The sequence below is a fragment of the Pelobates fuscus genome, chromosome 2, assembly GCF_036172605.1.
Source record: "Pelobates fuscus isolate aPelFus1 chromosome 2, aPelFus1.pri, whole genome shotgun sequence".
In the NCBI taxonomy this organism is placed as follows: Eukaryota; Metazoa; Chordata; class Amphibia; order Anura; family Pelobatidae; genus Pelobates; species Pelobates fuscus.
The window spans coordinates 218,406,368-218,424,811 of NC_086318.1; the positions used below are offsets into that span (position 1 = coordinate 218,406,368).

At 42.6% G+C, this 18,444-nt stretch overlaps 1 protein-coding gene across 2 annotated transcripts in view; it reads right to left on the bottom strand.

Annotated features, from left to right (window-relative positions):
- The window catches only part of RNF217 (ring finger protein 217), a 108,124-nt gene that overhangs the window by 13,506 nt on the left and 76,174 nt on the right, over positions 1-18,444 (bottom strand). The window contains exon 4 of one of the 2 annotated variants that reach the window (XR_010086612.1): positions 90-260. Coding sequence is in view for 1 of the 2 variants with exons in the window: in XM_063443186.1 (XP_063299256.1) it covers positions 59-260 (202 nt within the window). In the remaining variant the exon portion in view is untranslated. Of the gene's footprint in view, positions 1-58; positions 261-18,444 lie in introns of both variants that reach the window. The other variant, XM_063443186.1, reaches the window with a different exon arrangement.

The window sequence follows — 18,444 nt, forward strand, 5'->3', positions numbered from 1 at the left end:
TAAATAACCCTGTACGAGCTGACATGCAATTTAAAGGTCCAGCACTCCATGCACTCACCACAAACAGAGCCTCGTACTAATCTCCTTACGTGTGGTCTCTCAGGGAGGTAGCGGTATTTGCATCCAAATATACTGAGGTTTGATGTGTGATCACCAAAGAAGCGTAGCTGGCGATATTGCTCCCCACAACGGTAGCAGAAATTAGTGTTACACTGAGAACAGGTCATGTGATCACAACCTTCTGTTCTCTGAATATGGACCTGAACATAGAGGAGGCAGAAGAGATTTAAGGTTAAAAAAAAATAAATAACAGATTTTTCCTAAAATCCACATATTTAATGTATTTTTCAGATTACACATACAAAAAAATAAAAAAAAAAGTCTTCAGAAATAAGTGCAAATGTTTAACAACAATTACAGTATCATATCAGAACATTTCAAAATAAATTATACATTTAGCATTAAGCATTGTACTTTTATTTATGGCAATTTGAAGGGGTTACTGAAATGCTTCGGTGATTTTAAGTGATCACGGTGGCAGGAGTATGTATGTACACTATTTCAGCTTGAAAGTCTGAAAGAACTCTGTCTGGGCTCTCTGTTACTTAATTAACTGTGCAGAGTTTCATATTAACCCAAATGGCTTTAAGCCCTGGCGTGCCCGGGATACATACCCCACCCGGCGCTCTGCTTTGGGAAGACTACCTGACAGGCCAGACAGCCTTCCCATGGTAAATCAGGCCCCTGGGGGCCGTGTGATCGGTCTGAAAGAGCGATCACATGGCTGCAATAGCTGCCTGCAGGGGGAATGCCTGGGCTGTCAGACAATCCTCCTACTGGTGGAAAATGTAAAAAAAATAAAAAAAAAAATGATTACCTAAATAAATATATAGTAATATATATTAGAGAAATACCAGCACTACTGAGTTTGTAGATAGTCATTTCTTTATCGTCACAAGTAGTCAATGTTTCATTTCCTCATTTGGAATATGTCCTGATGAAATTTCCAAATGAGGAACTGAAACGTTGACTACTTGTGACAATAAAGGAATAACTATCCACAAACCCAGGAGTGCCGTTATTTCTCTACGTTTTAAATACAACCCAGTATCATTTGGCTGGAGGTAGGAGTGTATATATATATATATATATATATATATAAATGTGATGTAATTCCAGTAAAATACAAGTTTAGCAGGCTAAGATTGCCACAAGGCATATGTATGTATATGTGTTTGTAGTATCAGTTAGTTAATTACACGTAGCTAAGATACTGTCATCACTGTACTGACCAGGTGCAGGAATGTAAGAACTGGAATTACGCGTCCCTCTCCTTTGTATCAGATGAGCCACGTGGTTAGACCGGATGGATGAGTTTAGACTCTATTCATTAAATAGGTTAAGGGTATGTGTGGGTGTAGTTAATTGTGGGAGGAGCTACAGTGCTATATAAGGAATGTACTCTATGTATTCAGTACTCAGACTTTGCTGTATTTTGGTGACGCTAGTCCCTCTGAGTCCCGATCGGTGATCCAATAAAGAATCTCTTCCTTCCTGAAGAAACCTGTGTCCATCTCTCTGTGCTTGGCTTCCGTCAGTTTCTCCGGTATCATTTGGTGCATTGGCCGGGAAGCTCATCGTTCAACGGTAGCTGAGAGGCAGAGGCGTGAGACGGTCTATCTTTGCCCACGTTCTCTACGGCTGCACCCCTGAACTTCTGCGTGGACCTCCCTTCGTCTCGGCGCCACTGGTCTGTTGTCCAGGAGATCATCGGCCTCTACGTGAGAAGTGCTGGGGTGTCCCCGTCGATGAGTGTGAACTCAGGTTCAGGAACGAGGAGGTAAGATAACTGCTGTTTTAGACGGCAGGACCCGCTAGGGGTATACCGATTGTGCGGTAGGCCCAAAGGGGTTTTTGAATCTGTATCTGCCCCCTCTGTCGGAGGGAAGGAGCGAAGGCGCACCGCTCGATCGAACGCTCTTTAGTCAGACCGTTTGATTTGGTTAGTCAGGCGGGGTCCAGGTGTAAGATAGCCCTAGCCGGACACCGGTGTCTTGTCTAGACTAGCGTTCTAGGGTGTATATTACGTTCGCTAGGTCGGAGGGACCGGGAGACTAAGCGGCGCCTGTGTAAATTCGGTTCGCTAGTTCTCATCCTATCTGGGCTAAGTGGGAAGGCGTGTAAATTTGGAACCCACTAGACTTTTGATAGTACGACTAAGAGGCGCCTGTGTAAATTCGGTTCTCTAGCTCGTTGTATAGTGCGACTAAGAGGCGTCTGTGTAAATTCGGTTCTCTAGCTCGCTATGTATATGTGGTGATTGGGCAGTGTGGCTAACCAAAACGGGTGTATATAGTTTTAGGTAGTCCATTCAAGGTACTGGCCAATAGTTTAGTTGGGAATTGTAAATGTGTTAACGATTGTTTTAGTAAAGTGTATATCTTGTTAGATAGCGCGAGCTCAGCCGTCTAGCGAGAGTGTTAATAGTGTGTTGCTGTATTATAGTGCACGGTACCATAACCCTGTATATTTACTGACATTATATAATAAGTACTAATCATTGTCGTCCATTGCATGTTTAACACCATAACCACTAATAATTGTATTGTGACCTTAACTTGTGCTTTGACCTATGCTAACCGTACTGTAACCGCTATTTGTAAAAGACGATGTTACTGGGGTGTGTTATAGACGGGTAATTCGTATATAGAGAATTATAGCGTGGGTGACTGTGTAGTTACGCCAAAGGGCATAATATTGATTATATAGTGACTGGTGTAGCAGCTGTGTGTGTACGGGAATTCCCTGAGTGTTTATTGTTATTGTGTACGTTTCACTTGGTAACCGTACCACGTGGTGCTGTTGCCAGAGGAAACGGGTGTGACTGTTGAATAGTACGCGTGTATAGTAATCGTTGTCGACGACGTTCCACTGTTAAATATGGGTGCGTCGCAGTCAACGATTCCGGATCCCTTAGGATGTATGGTTAAGAATTTTAAAAAGGGATTCAAAGTTTGTGATTTTGGGGTTAAGATGTCCCCTGTACGTTTGGTCACTTTGTGCACTAGGGAGTGGCCTACTTTGGTTGCGGCATGGCCGCCACGTGGCAGTTTGGATCCAACTCTGGTACAGCGCTTACACGTGGCTGTATCAGGTAGGCCTGAACTTTACGGCCAGTTTCCTTATATTGATTGTTGGAGACAGGCCGTAAATGACTCGCCAAAATGGCTCCGGACATGCCACGAGGAACAGTGTCGCCTCATGGTAGCTAGGACTTGTTCGTCCACTAGGGCTGGTGTTAGGCCCATTTTGGACACGCCCCCTGAGTCCGAGATCCCTTTGCCGCCCCCTTACTTTCCGGTAAGAGGAAGTGACGCAAATACAGGAAGTCCTGTAACCCTTCCCTCATTACCCTCATCCACTTCCGCTTCCTCCTCCAGTACAGGATCCACCCCCCCTCGTACTAAATCTCCCCTTCCGGAACCAGAACCCACCCCCATTAGAAACGAATATCCTGATTTGGCGCCACTTCAGACTTCCGGTCAAGCTTCATCTAGCTCGGCCCGAAGTGTTCTATTCACTACCTTTTCCCAAAACCAACCTCCCACATCCCCATACCCTATATCTCCCCGACCGGAACCCATGACTGACGCTTCCCTACGTAGCCCCATCCAAACCCGACAGTTGACTGGTGCCCAACAATTAAAGCACTATCAGATGCCTCTTCGCTTAAATCCCGGGTCAGCTTATATCGATGCCGCAGGTCAAATGGCACACGCTGACCCTGTCTTCGTATATGTCCCTTTCACCACTACCGACCTTTTAAACTGGAAGACCCATAATTCCTCGTATACTGAGAAACCACAAGCCATGACTGATCTGTTCACCTCAATAGTACAGACACATAATCCGACATGGGCTGATTGCCAGCAGTTATTAATGACTTTATTTAACAATGAGGAAAGGACAAGAATAAATCAAGCAGCCATTAAAGCATTAGAGGATAGAGCCCGTGCTTTGAACCAAGCTAATCCAGCAGCATGGGCCGCAACACATTATCCCAACACTGATCCCGATTGGAACGTAAATGGTGCTGATATGGTTCAACTCAGAGCCTATAGAGACGCTATAATTGCTGGCATGAAAGCCGGAGGAAAGAAAGCCATTAACATGTCGAAGACAGTTGAGGTGATCCAGAAAAGCGATGAAGCGCCCAGTGTCTTTTATGACCGATTATTGGAGGCGTACCGCTTGTACACCCCCTTTAATCCGGAAGACGCAGACAATTCCCGAATGGTTAACTCCGCCTTTGTCAGCCAAGCTTACGGAGATATTAAGCGCAAGCTACAAAAGTTAGAAGGGTTTGCAGGTATGTCAATCTCCCAACTAATGGAGGTAGCTAATAAGGTCTATATGAATAGGGAAACAGAAAGCAAGAAAGAGGAGGAGCGCAAGATGCGTAAAAAGGCTGATATGCTAGCGGTAGCGATCGCAGGCGTAGATAAACGGGGCCCAGATAGAGGCAATAATAGATGGAGTAGGGAGCCTTTGAGTAGGGATCAGTGTGCGTATTGCAAGGAAGAAGGGCATTGGAGGAACGAATGTCCGCAAAGAGAGCAGTACGAGAGAGACCAACCCAGGGCAGGCTACGGAAACTTTAGAGGCAGAGCGAGAGGTAGAGGAGGTCCCGGAGGGAGTAATGGTTATAGAGGGAGTAATGGGAACAGAGGAAGTGTTAGGGAAGACAGGTATATTCCAGCAGCGCAAAGGTCTCGCGATAGAGAAGGTAGGGACTTTGTAGGATTGGCTGACACGGTCATGGAGGACTATTGATACCGACCGGGCTCCATCCCCCTTGGTCGAGCGGAGCCTATGGTCGATGTATCAATAGGGGGGAAAAGGAGTGCGTTCATGATCGACACTGGTGCTGAACATTCAGTGGTGACTAATCTAGTTGCTCCTCCATCTGGAAGGACTATTACTGTGATAGGAGCAACTGGAAGAAGTGCTGAAAGACCGGTTCTTAAAAGTCGACTCTGTACATTGGGAGGCCACGTAGTAAAACACCAATTCCTTTATATGCCTGAATGTCCAGTCCAATTGCTGGGACGTGATATGCTATCCAAATTACAAGCGCAGATTACGTTCCTACCAGATGGAACAACATCTTTAAAGTTTAATGGACCTTCAGGTATTATGACTTTATCCGTACCAAAGGAAGAAGAGTGGCGACTTTATACAGTGTTGACTAGCCAAAACCCTAGGAGTGATGAGACATTGTTTAACATACCAGGAGTTTGGGCAGAGAACAACCCACCAGGACTGGCCCGCAATATTCCACCAATAAAAATTGAACTGAAACATGGGGTTTATCCAGTGAGCCTAAGACAATATCACATTCCGCAGAAGGCTAAGAAGAACATCCAATCCTATCTGGATAAGTTCATACGGTATGGTATCCTAAAATTCTGTACTTCCCCCTGGAACACCCCATTGCTGCCTGTTCAAAAGCCCGGCACAGATGAGTATCGACCTGTGCAGGACTTAAGAGCAGTCAATGATGCGGTTGTTAGCATACATCCAGTTGTACCCAATCCATATAACCTGCTTGCTTTAATTCCGGGCGGGGCTACTTACTTCACAGTCTTAGATCTCAAAGATGCCTTCTTTTGCCTCCGAATTGCCGCAGAAAGTCAATGTATTTTCGCTTTCCAATGGGAGAACGCTGTAACGGGCTCAAAACGCCAAATGACTTGGACAAGACTGCCCCAAGGGTTTAAAAATTCACCTACCCTATTTGGTTCAGCCCTAAGTCAAGATCTATTGGATTTCGAGTCCATCCCAGGAGAGTGTGTATTGTTACAATATGTAGATGACTTGTTGATAGCAGCAGTTACAAAAGAAATCTGTCAGCAAGCAACGCACGATCTACTACACATTCTCTGGAAGGCAGGATACAAGGTGTCTAGAAAGAAGGCTCAGTTGTGTTTGCCAACTGTCAAGTATCTAGGATTCCATATCTCTGAAGGTCAAAGAATTATGGGGCCAGAGAGAAAAGAAGCTGTCTGCCAAATACCAATACCCAAGAATAGAAGACAAGTGCGAGAATTCTTGGGGGCAGCAGGCTTCTGTAGGATATGGATTCCCAGTTATGCGATACTAGCAAAACCTCTGTACGCAGCTATCAAAGGTACAGAGCACGACCCCTTCTTATGGACCCAAGAACAGCAAACGGCATTTGAAGATGTGAAGAAGGCTTTGATGAGTGCCCCAGCATTAGGTCTACCTGATCACACACGACCATTCTACTTATATGTACACGAGCAAAGAAGAATGGCTGTGGGAGTATTGACACAGTACTTGGGATCATGGCAAAGACCTGTTGCCTACATGTCTAAGCAACTGGATGCAGTGGCCAGCGGACTTCCACCTTGTCTAAGAGCCGTAGCTGCAGCCGCCCTGCTAGTAGCTGAAGCCGATAAACTCACTCTGGGTCAAGAACTTTATGTACGAGTCCCACATGCAGTACAGACGTTGTTGGATTACAAAGGAAATCATTGGTTTAGTAATAGCCGTATGACCAAGTATCAAGCAATGTTGTGTGAAAACCCAAGAGTGCATTTAGAGACTGTAAACACCTTAAATCCAGCTACCCTTTTGCCACAACCTACTGAAAGTCAACATGATTGTTTGGAAGTAATGGATGAAGTATTCTCAAGTAGACCAGATCTTCGTGATTTTCCCATCCAGAACCCCGATGTTCAATATTACACCGACGGCAGTAGTTATGTGAAAGAAGGGATCCGCTATGCAGGATATGCAGTGACAACAATAGACAAGGTGATAGAAGCTCGGCCACTGGCGAAAGGAACATCAGCACAAAAGGCAGAATTAATAGCACTAACACGAGCGTTACAATTGGCTGAAGGTTTAAGAGTAAATATCTATACGGACTCTAAGTATGCGTTTTTAACCACTCATGCCCACGGAGCTTTGTATAAAGAAAGAGGACTACTGAATTCAGAAGGCAAAGAAATCAAGTACGCAGCTGAAATCCTACAACTATTGGAAGCAGTGTGGGAGCCGAAAGAAGTCGGTATCATACATTGTCGAGCGCATCTGAGAGGAGATGGTGATGTAACCAAGGGAAATCGGATGGCAGATAGTGCAGCTAAGCGTGCTGCTGAATCAGGAAGACAGGAGTATGTAGGGCATATAGCTGCTCTTATACCAACTCCACTGTCCCAATGGACTCCAGTTTATACAGCTCAAGAAGAGGAGTGGTTAAAGACTGAACCGGGAAAGTATCTGGAGAACAAGTGGTATCAGCTAGAAGATGGAAGAATAGTTATACCAGCATCGCTAGCGGTAGAAATTGTCCAAAATTATCACAACGGGACACATTCTGGGAGAGACAGTACTGAAGAATCTCTTAGAAAACATTTCTACATACCAAGATTGTCCAACTTGACTCAGGCCATTGTACGCAGATGTGTAACGTGTGCTAAGAATAATGCAAGACAAGGACCAGTAAAGCCACCAGGAGTTCAGTTTATGGGGGGACTCCCCATGTCCGATCTACAAATAGACTTTACAGTGATGCCTAAATCGGGTGGACATCGTTACCTGCTGGTAATTGTGTGCACCTATTCAGGCTGGGTAGAAGCATGTCCTACTCGTACAGAGAAAGCAGGAGAAGTTGTGAGATTCCTGCTACGAGAAATAATACCCCGATATGGACTACCCTGTTCTATAGGATCGGACAATGGTCCAGCTTTTGTTCACCAGTGCCTACAACAACTGACTCATATGCTTGGTATAAAGTGGAGGCTTCATACTGCATATAGACCCCAGAGTTCTGGTAAGGTAGAGAGAATGAATAGAACTATAAAGAACCAGTTGGCTAAAATGTGTCAGGAAACCCAACTTAAGTGGAACGTTCTCTTACCCATAGCTTTATTGCGAATCCGCAGTACCCCTACCAGAAGGATGGGCCTCTCTCCTTTTGAAATCATGTATGGGCGACCACCTCCCGTACTTGGTAACTTAAGGGGGGACTTGAGTCAGTTGGGAGAAGGAATTACCCGGCAGCAGGTTGTAGAGTTGGGTAAGACTATGGAGGAGGTACAGAAATGGGTACAAGATAGATTACCTGTGAATATTTATCCCCCTGTTCATAGTTATCATCCAGGAGATCAAGTGTGGATTAAAGAGTGGAATAATGTACCGTTAGGGCCCAAGTGGAGAGGTCCTTATGTTGTTCTTTTGTCTACCCCTACAGCAATAAAAGTAGCAGAAGTGACTCCGTGGATACATCACTCCAGGGTTAAACCAGCAGCAGTCGATTCTTGGCAAGTTACAGCAGATCCAGAGAATCCCTGCAAGATCCGGTTAAAACGCACTACTCAGTCGGAGTAACGAGGAATTATTGTGGATTACAAATTTTATTGTTACAGGTGTGAGTGAGAAGGCCATAATAAAGCCTGTCCGCTTACCATCACATAGTGTATAAGCCAGGAAAGTCTCGAAGGGACACCTGTGAAGATGAGCAGAACTCCATTCCCTGCAGCCCCTCACATCCTGGAAGCTGAGGCGCCATCGCACGGACGAAGACTGAGGATGACGGCGAAAGATGTGCTTTTGATAGTGTTTATTTATATGTGTTTTTATATTCAGGAAGGTAGAGGTACCGACACTCCTAGCTGTGAGGTATGCATTAAGACTACGAGAACAGGTAACCATATTTCCCAAACCCTAATTTGGCATTCACAATACGAATGTAAAGGAGATGTATCGAGATGTAGATACTTAAATATAGATTATAGTGTGTGCCATTTAGGAGTAGGAGAACCTAAGTGCTTCAGTCCGGAGTATCAGCCTCGTACAATTTGGTTGACTCTCAGGAATGGAGATCCTCAGGGGACCCTAATTAATAAAACGGTGTTAGAATCCGTACATTCTTCGGGTGTTCTGCTATTTGATGCGTGTAAAGCGATATCGAGTGGTAGAAAGCCGTGGAATGTATGTGGGGATCTTAGATGGGAGAGGACGTATGGGTCTAACGATAAATATATTTGTCCCAGTAGCAAAAATAAATATGTAAGTCCTAGATGCCCAAATAGAGATTATAACTTTTGCCCATATTGGTCTTGTGTGGGGTGGGCAACTTGGGGACAGACAGTAGACAAAGACATGATAGTGACTAAGTTGCCGACTAGCCCTTATTGTAAGTCTATGGAATGCAACCCAGTCCATATACTCATTAATAACCCCGACAAGTTCTTAGATAAGTATGGAAATTTATTTGGGTTTCAAATATACGGGACGGGTTTAGATCCTGGGACATTATTGTTTATAGGAATAGAGACTGATACGGTATCCTCCCAGACTCATCAAGTATACCATTCCTTTTACGAAGAGATGAGTATAGATAATAAGATCCCCCATAATGCTAAAAACCTGTTCATCGATTTAGCTGAAAGTATTGCCGGTAGTCTTAATGTTACCAACTGCTATGTGTGTGGAGGTACTAACATGGGAGACCAATGGCCTTGGGAAGCAAAGGAGGTAATGTCCGGTTCTGAGGCAGTTGACCAATTAATATCTACACAAGCCGATTATCATATGAGTGTTAGAGGTAAATCTGAGTGGAGATTAAAGACCTCCATCATAGGTTATGTTTGCATAGCAAGGAAAGGAATAATGTATAATACTTCTGTAGGAGAATTAACTTGTCTAGGGCAAAAAGCTTATGATGATGATACAAAGAATACAACTTGGTGGTCGGCTTCAAATGTCTCAGAACCATCTAACCCGTTTGCTAGATATGCCAATTTAAAGGATGTGTGGTTTGATCTATCCATCACATCTACTTGGAGAGCCCCAGCAAATTTGTACTGGATCTGTGGTAAGAAAGCCTATTCGGAGCTGCCACAGGACTGGGAAGGGGCATGTGTGTTGGGTATGCTCAAACCATCCTTCTTCTTGTTACCGATTGAAACAGGTGAGACTTTAGGTGTTAAAGTGTATGATGTGAATCATAGGAAGAAAAGGGGACCCATAGAGATAGGCGCCTGGGAAGATGATGAATGGCCTCCCCAGCGTATTATAGATTACTATGGGCCAGCCACGTGGGCTGAGGATGGTACCTTTGGTTATAGAACCCCTATTTATATGCTCAACCGTATTATAAGATTACAGGCGGTGGTTGAGATTATCACAAATGAGACATCACAAGCGCTCAATCTTCTAGCGAAGCATAACACCAGGATGAGGACAGCAGTCTACCAAAATAGATTAGCCTTGGATTACCTTTTGGCAGTAGAGGGAGGTGTATGTGGGAAGTTTAACCTAAGTAATTGCTGTCTTCAAATAGATGACGAAGGGCAAGCAATAGCTGAGCTTACTAGCCATATGGTTAAACTAGCGCATGTGCCTACTCAGGTATGGAAAGGGTACAATCCAAGTAGTTGGTTTGGTAGCTGGTATGAGTGGTTTGGAGGGCTTAAGGCAGTGGTAGGTGGAGTCCTACTGATTTTACTGTTGTGTCTACTCCTACCGTGTCTTATACCCTTAGTAGTTAGGTCTGTGCAAAGCCTGATAGGAAGTATAGCAGAGAGGAAGGCTGCTGCACAGATAATGGCGATATATAAGTATAAGGCTCTAGATCAGGGAGAACCAATGCAAGAAGATGAATGTTGAAGATTCACATCATAAGATAAGTCTGGTCTGGTTCATGGTAACCTGAGGTATATGCAAACCAAGGTTAAGTGATGCCTCAAGTAATTGTGAAATATCAGAGGCATCAAAGGGGGGAATGTGATGTAATTCCAGTAAAATACAAGTTTAGCAGGCTAAGATTGCCACAAGGCATATGTATGTATATGTGTTTGTAGTATCAGTTAGTTAATTACACGTAGCTAAGATACTGTCATCACTGTACTGACCAGGTGCAGGAATGTAAGAACTGGAATTACGCGTCCCTCTCCTTTGTATCAGATGAGCCACGTGGTTAGACCGGATGGATGAGTTTAGACTCTATTCATTAAATAGGTTAAGGGTATGTGTGGGTGTAGTTAATTGTGGGAGGAGCTACAGTGCTATATAAGGAATGTACTCTATGTATTCAGTACTCAGACTTTGCTGTATTTTGGTGACGCTAGTCCCTCTGAGTCCCGATCGGTGATCCAATAAAGAATCTCTTCCTTCCTGAAGAAACCTGTGTCCATCTCTCTGTGCTTGGCTTCCGTCAGTTTCTCCGGTATCATATATATATATAAAAATAAAATCCAAGCTTTTATATATCTATATATAATATGCTTTGTGTATTTAAATATTAATATAATTATATATATTAATATTATAATACACTTAGAATAAAGTTACATATATAATATAATATATATATATATATATATATATATATAAAAAATAGAAAAAAATAGAAAAAAAATTCATGCACTCACACTTTAATGTTCCTTATATGCCGGGTGCCAAAGCCTGGACTCCAAAGATACATAGAACGCCAAATGATAGCTGCTCACCGGTCTTGTTTAAAATTCAAAAGTTTTATTTAATCATATTAAAAATCTGTGACCAACGTTTCAGTCCCCGCTCGGGACTTTCCTCAGGGTCAGACAATAAATGATAGGACAACGTTGTCCTATCATTTATTGTCTGACCCTGAGGAAAGTCCCGAGCGGGGACTGAAACGTTGGTCACAGATTTTTAATATGATTAAATAAAACTTTTGAATTTTAAACAAGACCGGTGAGCAGCTATCATTTGGCGTTCTATATATATATATATATATATATATATATATATAATTACAATAAAAAAAGGGGAGGGGGCGGGAATAATGAATAAAAAAAAAATAAAAAAAAACTTTGTAACTTTGAAAGGAACCTTAGAGTCAGTAAATTGTCACTAATTGATCGGGGACTCAAACAAAAATCTAGCAGATCAACATAGTGCTAGCAATATGGTGAATGTAAAAAACAAAAACTTTATTGATATAAAAATCGCTCAGTATCCTTTCAAAATAATATACAAATAAAAAAATTTGCTCAATCATACAAATTGATGTGCTAAAGATAAAGGGCTGACATATATTGATACAGACTTACGATGCTATGATATGCCTTGCCAATGGATTGTTAAATACCATTTAGAGAATGAGATATAAAATGATCTCAATAAAGGCAAGGAATATAATCAGTAGCTGAAAAACTTCTTCTAATAAACCGATAATAATGACTTATCGTCTGCATGGAGTATCAATGAGAGTGTATACAGAAGACCACCAACTAACTAATTAGCGGTAGTGACGGCATACGTAGTAACCCTGCAGCGCCAAGCGCAATCACTAGATTAGGTGATCTATTATATCCGCATACAATAGTAAAGGTCTAACAGATAAACAGCTCCTGAGTTACTAGCTGTTACAAACACCCTTTAAAAAAATGATATAGTAAAGGGAAAAACAAAACAAAAAAACAATGATAAATTGTGGCAGCTAGATTAAAACATAATCCTCCAATATCAGGCTTTGTAGAGATATAAGCAATGGAAAGTATCCATGTATGATAATGCCTACATCTAAGTCTCCTAGTACTTGGCTACTAAAACCCCCCGTGCCTTTGAGGGTACCCATCTCTAAACCCCCTCGATAATAAAACAAACTGTACCTTACATTGATACTCAGAAAATTAACAGTGAACACTCCTAATAATAGCGATTAAAAAATAACATGGTAAAATGAACATTGCAGCATGATGCAGAACAGGATCGCTGTCTTAGATCTGATGTATCAAACCCATGGGAGCGATCCTTAATTACTTCCCTTGCGGTTTCACACCTATGTTGCGAACGTTCTGATTAAATGGTGGGAACATTCTAATGGGGCACCGGGGTGGTCCTCGTTCGGGACCCACGCGGTCAAAAGGCATATTACACAGTCAAAATAAAACCACACGGGGAAACACATATTATATTATAATGGGGAATCTACAAATATAGAAGAGGGCAATTCACGGACAGCCAGCGGTCCCGCCACAGGTATCCCTAGGCTGTAATGTAAACAACTGCATTTTCTCTGACAAGAAAGTGTTAACTTCAAAAATGCTGAAGGGAATAATTATACTAACCAGATGAAATACAATAATCTATAGTTGTTCTGGTGACTATGGTGTCCATTTAAACAAATGCAATAAAGTACAGAGGACCAATAGATTTGGGGAGCACAGAAAATGCGAAGTTCTCAATCTATTATTCACATTTCAGCAGGTTCTAAAATTTAATCAAGTTAGAAAATGATAATATACAGGTATCCCGAAGGACAGACAGCAGACTGTAGCTATGATTATAAACTTTTTAAGGTTGAAAAATAATTCCCACAGAATTCACTAATGGAAGCATCAATTATATTCCTGATGTGTGAGAAATTATTGAAAGGAAAAAGCCTTTCAAGTGCAAGAATTTAAAAGACCCATTCTTTTACTGGTAGCTAAAGTTTATAACCATACCTTGTTGGTATGTGCAGAAGTTATTTTCTGCTTCATAACCTATGCAATAATAGATACTTTATCAATGGATCTCTGGACGTAGTGACTAACAACTACAGTGATTTACTTACTCCTGGCGTCTGGGTATTTGCCAGCCTGTGTGGGCGGCCGAGCTAGCTACGATTTTCTTACTCTGCTCCCTTGTGCCCCCTGTTGTGATGCCGCCGGGAGCGAGAAAATTATGTAACTCAGCATGTCAGAGTGCAAGAGGGAGCAGAGCAAGAAGTACAGGAAGGTGACAGCAGCTCCTCTGGACCCCAGTGAACGGATCCACTCCAACTCTCCTAAAGGTAAGGAGGCTGGGTGGAGTTAAATTAAAATTAAACAAATAATTTGTGTGTGTGTATATCAGTGAGTGAGTGTGTGTGTGTGTGTGTATATCAGTGAGTGAGTGTGTGTGTGTGTATATATCAGCGAGTGAGTGAGTGTGTATATATCAGTGAGTGAGTGAGTGAGTGTGTATATATCAGTGAGTGAGTGAGTGTGTGTATATCAGTGAGTGAGTGAGTGAGTGTGTGTATATCAGTGAGTGAGTGAGTGAGTGTGTGTGTGTGTATCAGTGAGTGAGTGAGTGAGTGTGTGTGTGTGTATCAGTGAGCGAGTGTATGTGTGTATCAGTGAGTGAGTGAGTGTGTGTATCAGTGAGTGAGTGAGTGTGTGTATCAGTGAGTGAGTGAGTGTGTGTATCAGTGAGTGAGTGAGTGTGTGTGTGTGTGTGTGTGTGTGTGTTGAGGTTACCGGCCCCCGAGCGATAGCATGGGAAAGGTGTTTTGTTTTTTTTTCCAATGCAGTGCCAAGCTCACCTTCATTAGCTGAAATCAAACTTTATGATCTCAGTCAATCAAATGCTACTCCATAGGCTATTTCGCATATGCAGCAAAATACCTTACTGCACAAATCAGCATCTCCTCATCAGGGCCGCCATCAAGGGGTGACAACCAAGACTGTTGTCATGGGCCCGGCGGTCCTGGGGGGCCCGGGCACCCAGACCCCACATTCCCAATGTGCATACATATATATAGCGGCTATCGCTATATACATGTGTTTTGGTAGTGGAAAAACTACCTGAGGGGGCCCATCGGGTGGCCCATGCACTTAGGGCCCCCCGATGGGCATATCTCTAAAGGGGCCCGATCAGTGCCATGAATTTTTAATAGCTAGTCAGGGCCCCTTTAAGGATCCTGGCACTGGCAGTGCTGGGAGGAAGTGATCTCACTTCCTCCCAGCTAACACCCCGCGGGAGGAAGCACTGGGGAGTGTGAAGAGGAGAGGAGGACAGTCAGACCCACACCCACACCCACATCAGCCATAGGCCCCCAGCCAGCAGAGTCCACCCTCCTGCAGCCTAAAGGTAAGAAACAGGAGGATGGGAGGAAGCATTGGGGAGTGTGAATAGGCGGACAGAGTCAGACCCACACTCACATCAGCCCCAGCCAGCAGAATCTACCCTCCTGCAGGTAAGAAACAGGAGGGTGGTTAAAAAAAGTGTGTCAGTGTGTCTGTATCTATGTGTACCTGAGTGTGTGTGTGTCTGTCTGTATCTATGTGTACCTAAATGTGTGTGTGTCTGTCTGTATCTGTGTATCTATCAATGTGTATCTATGTGCACCTGAGTGTGTGGGTGTCTGTCTGTATCTGTGTATCTATCAGGGTGTGTATCTATGTGTTTGTTTGTATCTGGTTGGTAGTGTGCACCTGAGTGTATGTTTTTGTTATTGTTTTATTCTTTGATTATTTTTTATAGCAGTGCTGCAGCTTTTATGTTCATGGTTTTCTAGTGTCTGTGCTTTTGATTTTTATGTACACTTTTTGTCCACAATCATTTTCACTACTTAGTTGATATGCCCCATTTATTTTAGTTTTAGTTGTGGCTCTATTTAAATGTTTAAACAGATTGTTAGTTTGTTTTGGTAACTTTGTTGTAATGTATATCTTTTCTATTTGGCGCTGCCTGTCCATGTTGTGTACGTTTTTATCTTGCATAGCCTGTCTTATATTTTATTATGTGCATGGCCCATTTTCAGTCATTTGCATTTATTTTTTAAAGTGTGTTAATTAGTGCAATACACAATTTTTTTTAATATATATTGCTGGAGCGCTCACGCTTTCTTTGTTTTCTGAGATCCTCAACTAAAGCTGTGTTTATTTGGTGTTAATCTGCCCATAGAATTGATTACTTTATTATTGTTTCTCTACATTTTTACACATATATTTTATTTATATTTAGTTTTTACGTGTATCTGTTTATGTGTGTCTGTATGTATCTGTGTCAATGTGCACCTGAGTGTGTGTGTGTGTCTGTATATTTACATGTATGTCAGTGTGTGTGTATGTATCAGAGTGTTAGTGTGTGCATGTGTGTATCTGTGTATATATGGGTGCCAGATGGCACCTGAGTGTGTATCTCTGTGTGCGTGTATCTGTTTGTCTGTATCTGGGTGTCAGTGTGCACGTGAATGTATGTGTGTGTGTGTGTGTAACCGTGCCTGTATATTTCCATGTATGTCAATGCATGTGCCTGTATCTCCTAAGTGTGTGCATGTATGTATATCAGTGTGTGTATGTGTCTGTGTATATGTGTGTATGTCTATGTATCTGTGACAGTGTGAACCTGAGTGTATATGTGTGTGTAACTATGTGCCAATATGTGTAACTGTGTGTCTGTGTATTTGCATGTATGTCAGGGTGTGTATCTGTATGTGTGTGTGTGTGTGTGTGTGTGTATACACTACAGACAAATGCACACTTGCATTCAAACACCCACATTCAAATACACACATGCTCCATTCAATAACATGTTTATATTCAAACACACATACACTGCTGAGTGCTAAATACAGCCCTGCAAATTGTAGATCCCCAGCTAGCAAAGCATTCTGGGACTTACAACAGATTCAGAACTACATTTGGCCACTTTACACACACTGCATCCACTAAACACACACTGTGCATTGACTACACAAACACAGAGACTCTGCATTTACTCTACACACATACAGCATCCTTGTGGGCAGATTCAAGGACGGCCCTGTGGGGGACTCGTGAGTGGGCTCTGGGGGCCCAGACCTTGAACTTTGTCAGGGGCCCCAAAATTTCTGATGGCATCCCTGCTCCTCATAGAGATACATTGAAACAATAAATCTCTATAGGGAATGAACTATGCCTCCATGCAGAGGGGAAATGCTAAATGTAGCTTCTGCACACTGTGCAACACTGAACTGGGAAGCACCTATAGTGGCTGTCTGGATGACTGCCACTAGAGGTGTTACTAGGCAGCAATGTAAACCTTGCCTTTTCTCTACTGTAATGGTTCTGGTGACTATAATGTCCCTTTAACCCCTTAAGGACCAAACTTCTGGAATAAAAGGGAATCATGACGTGTCACACACGTCATGTGTCCTTAAGGGGTTAAGGAATTTATTTCCATCACTAAAAATAAAGCTTTGTTCGTTCAAAAAAAGAAATTAAAAGATCCTGGTGTCACGAACACACTCTACTACTTCAAGAGTGTTTACCAGTAGCTGCTGCATTTCTCACCCTAGTGTTATACTCGAGTCAATAAGTTTTCACAGTTTTTTGGGGTAAAATTAGGGGCCTCGGCTTATACTCGAGTATATACGGTAATTGGCTCCAATTAAATTACCAATCCGGCAAAGATGGACCATAAAAGGAAGGAAGAACAAATGTTTGTTGACAACCTTGGAGGAGATGACTTTCGGAATAAAGGGGCTTAGGGTACATAATCATGTTATCTGGAAGAAATTTTGTAAAGACATGAGAGGAAGAAAGGGCCTGGAGTTCCCCTATCCTATTAGCTGAAGAAATGGCCATAAAAAAAAACACTGTTTTCCAGGATAGATCCTTCAAAGAAGCTGCTTCCAAAAGTACGAAAGGTCTAGCACACAGATTTCAAAACTAAAGACAAATCCCAAGCGGGAAAACAGAAATCCTTAGGAGTTTTTATGAGTCTAACAGTACCAAAAAAAAAAAAAAAAATGTTTTCCTAATGAGAGGAACAGAAGCCCAATTTTACACCAAAACAACAGAGCGGAAACTTGGACTTTGAGGGCAGATAGACTAAAACCTTTGAGCAAGAACATCATGCAAAAGTGAAGGATAGCAACAGCAGAAGGAGAGGATCCTATGCAACAATGAGATATGCAACAGTGAAGAAACTCGGCCAAAACCTCAAGAATATAGAAGAGGCATAGGTTTTGGTAGAATGCAACAGTAAATGAAACCTCTCTTCATGGATGCCCCAATTACGCAGAATCAGCCTTGCAGCAGCTAAGCCGTAAACCTGAACATGTTTAATACTTCTACTGGAATTCACTTGTCTTCCAGAATATCTGGTGTCACCGGGAGAATCCAGTATTTTAAAGCCATCTCCTTTAAAACCGAGAACCAGCTGCGTCTTTTCCAGTACCGTATTATGGCCAGCATATGAGCTTGATCTGATGTCCCCTTTAGCAGAATCCTTGGGACAAGGCTCACCGGGGCAAATTGTAAGCAAGGTGAAATTCCCACCAGATTTAACGACCATCCATTACCAGCGGCTTGCCTACCTAGAAGAGGGAGGCAAACAATCCCACGTTTGCATTTGATCTTCTTGCCATAAGGTCTAAGACTGGCAGACAGAATATCTTCACCAGACAAGCGAAAATTTGTGGATTAAGAGACCACTTGTTCTGGGACCATTTTGATCTCCTCAAATCGTCTGCTACCACGTTGTCTGTATCTTTACCGCTTTTCTTACAATGAAATCCTTGAACTGCTGAAGAGCATAGAGAACTGCCAACAACTCTTAGAACTGTGAGGATACCTTCGTTTCCTATTTCGACCAAACACCATGTTTATAAGCGATACAGGAGGTGAGCAC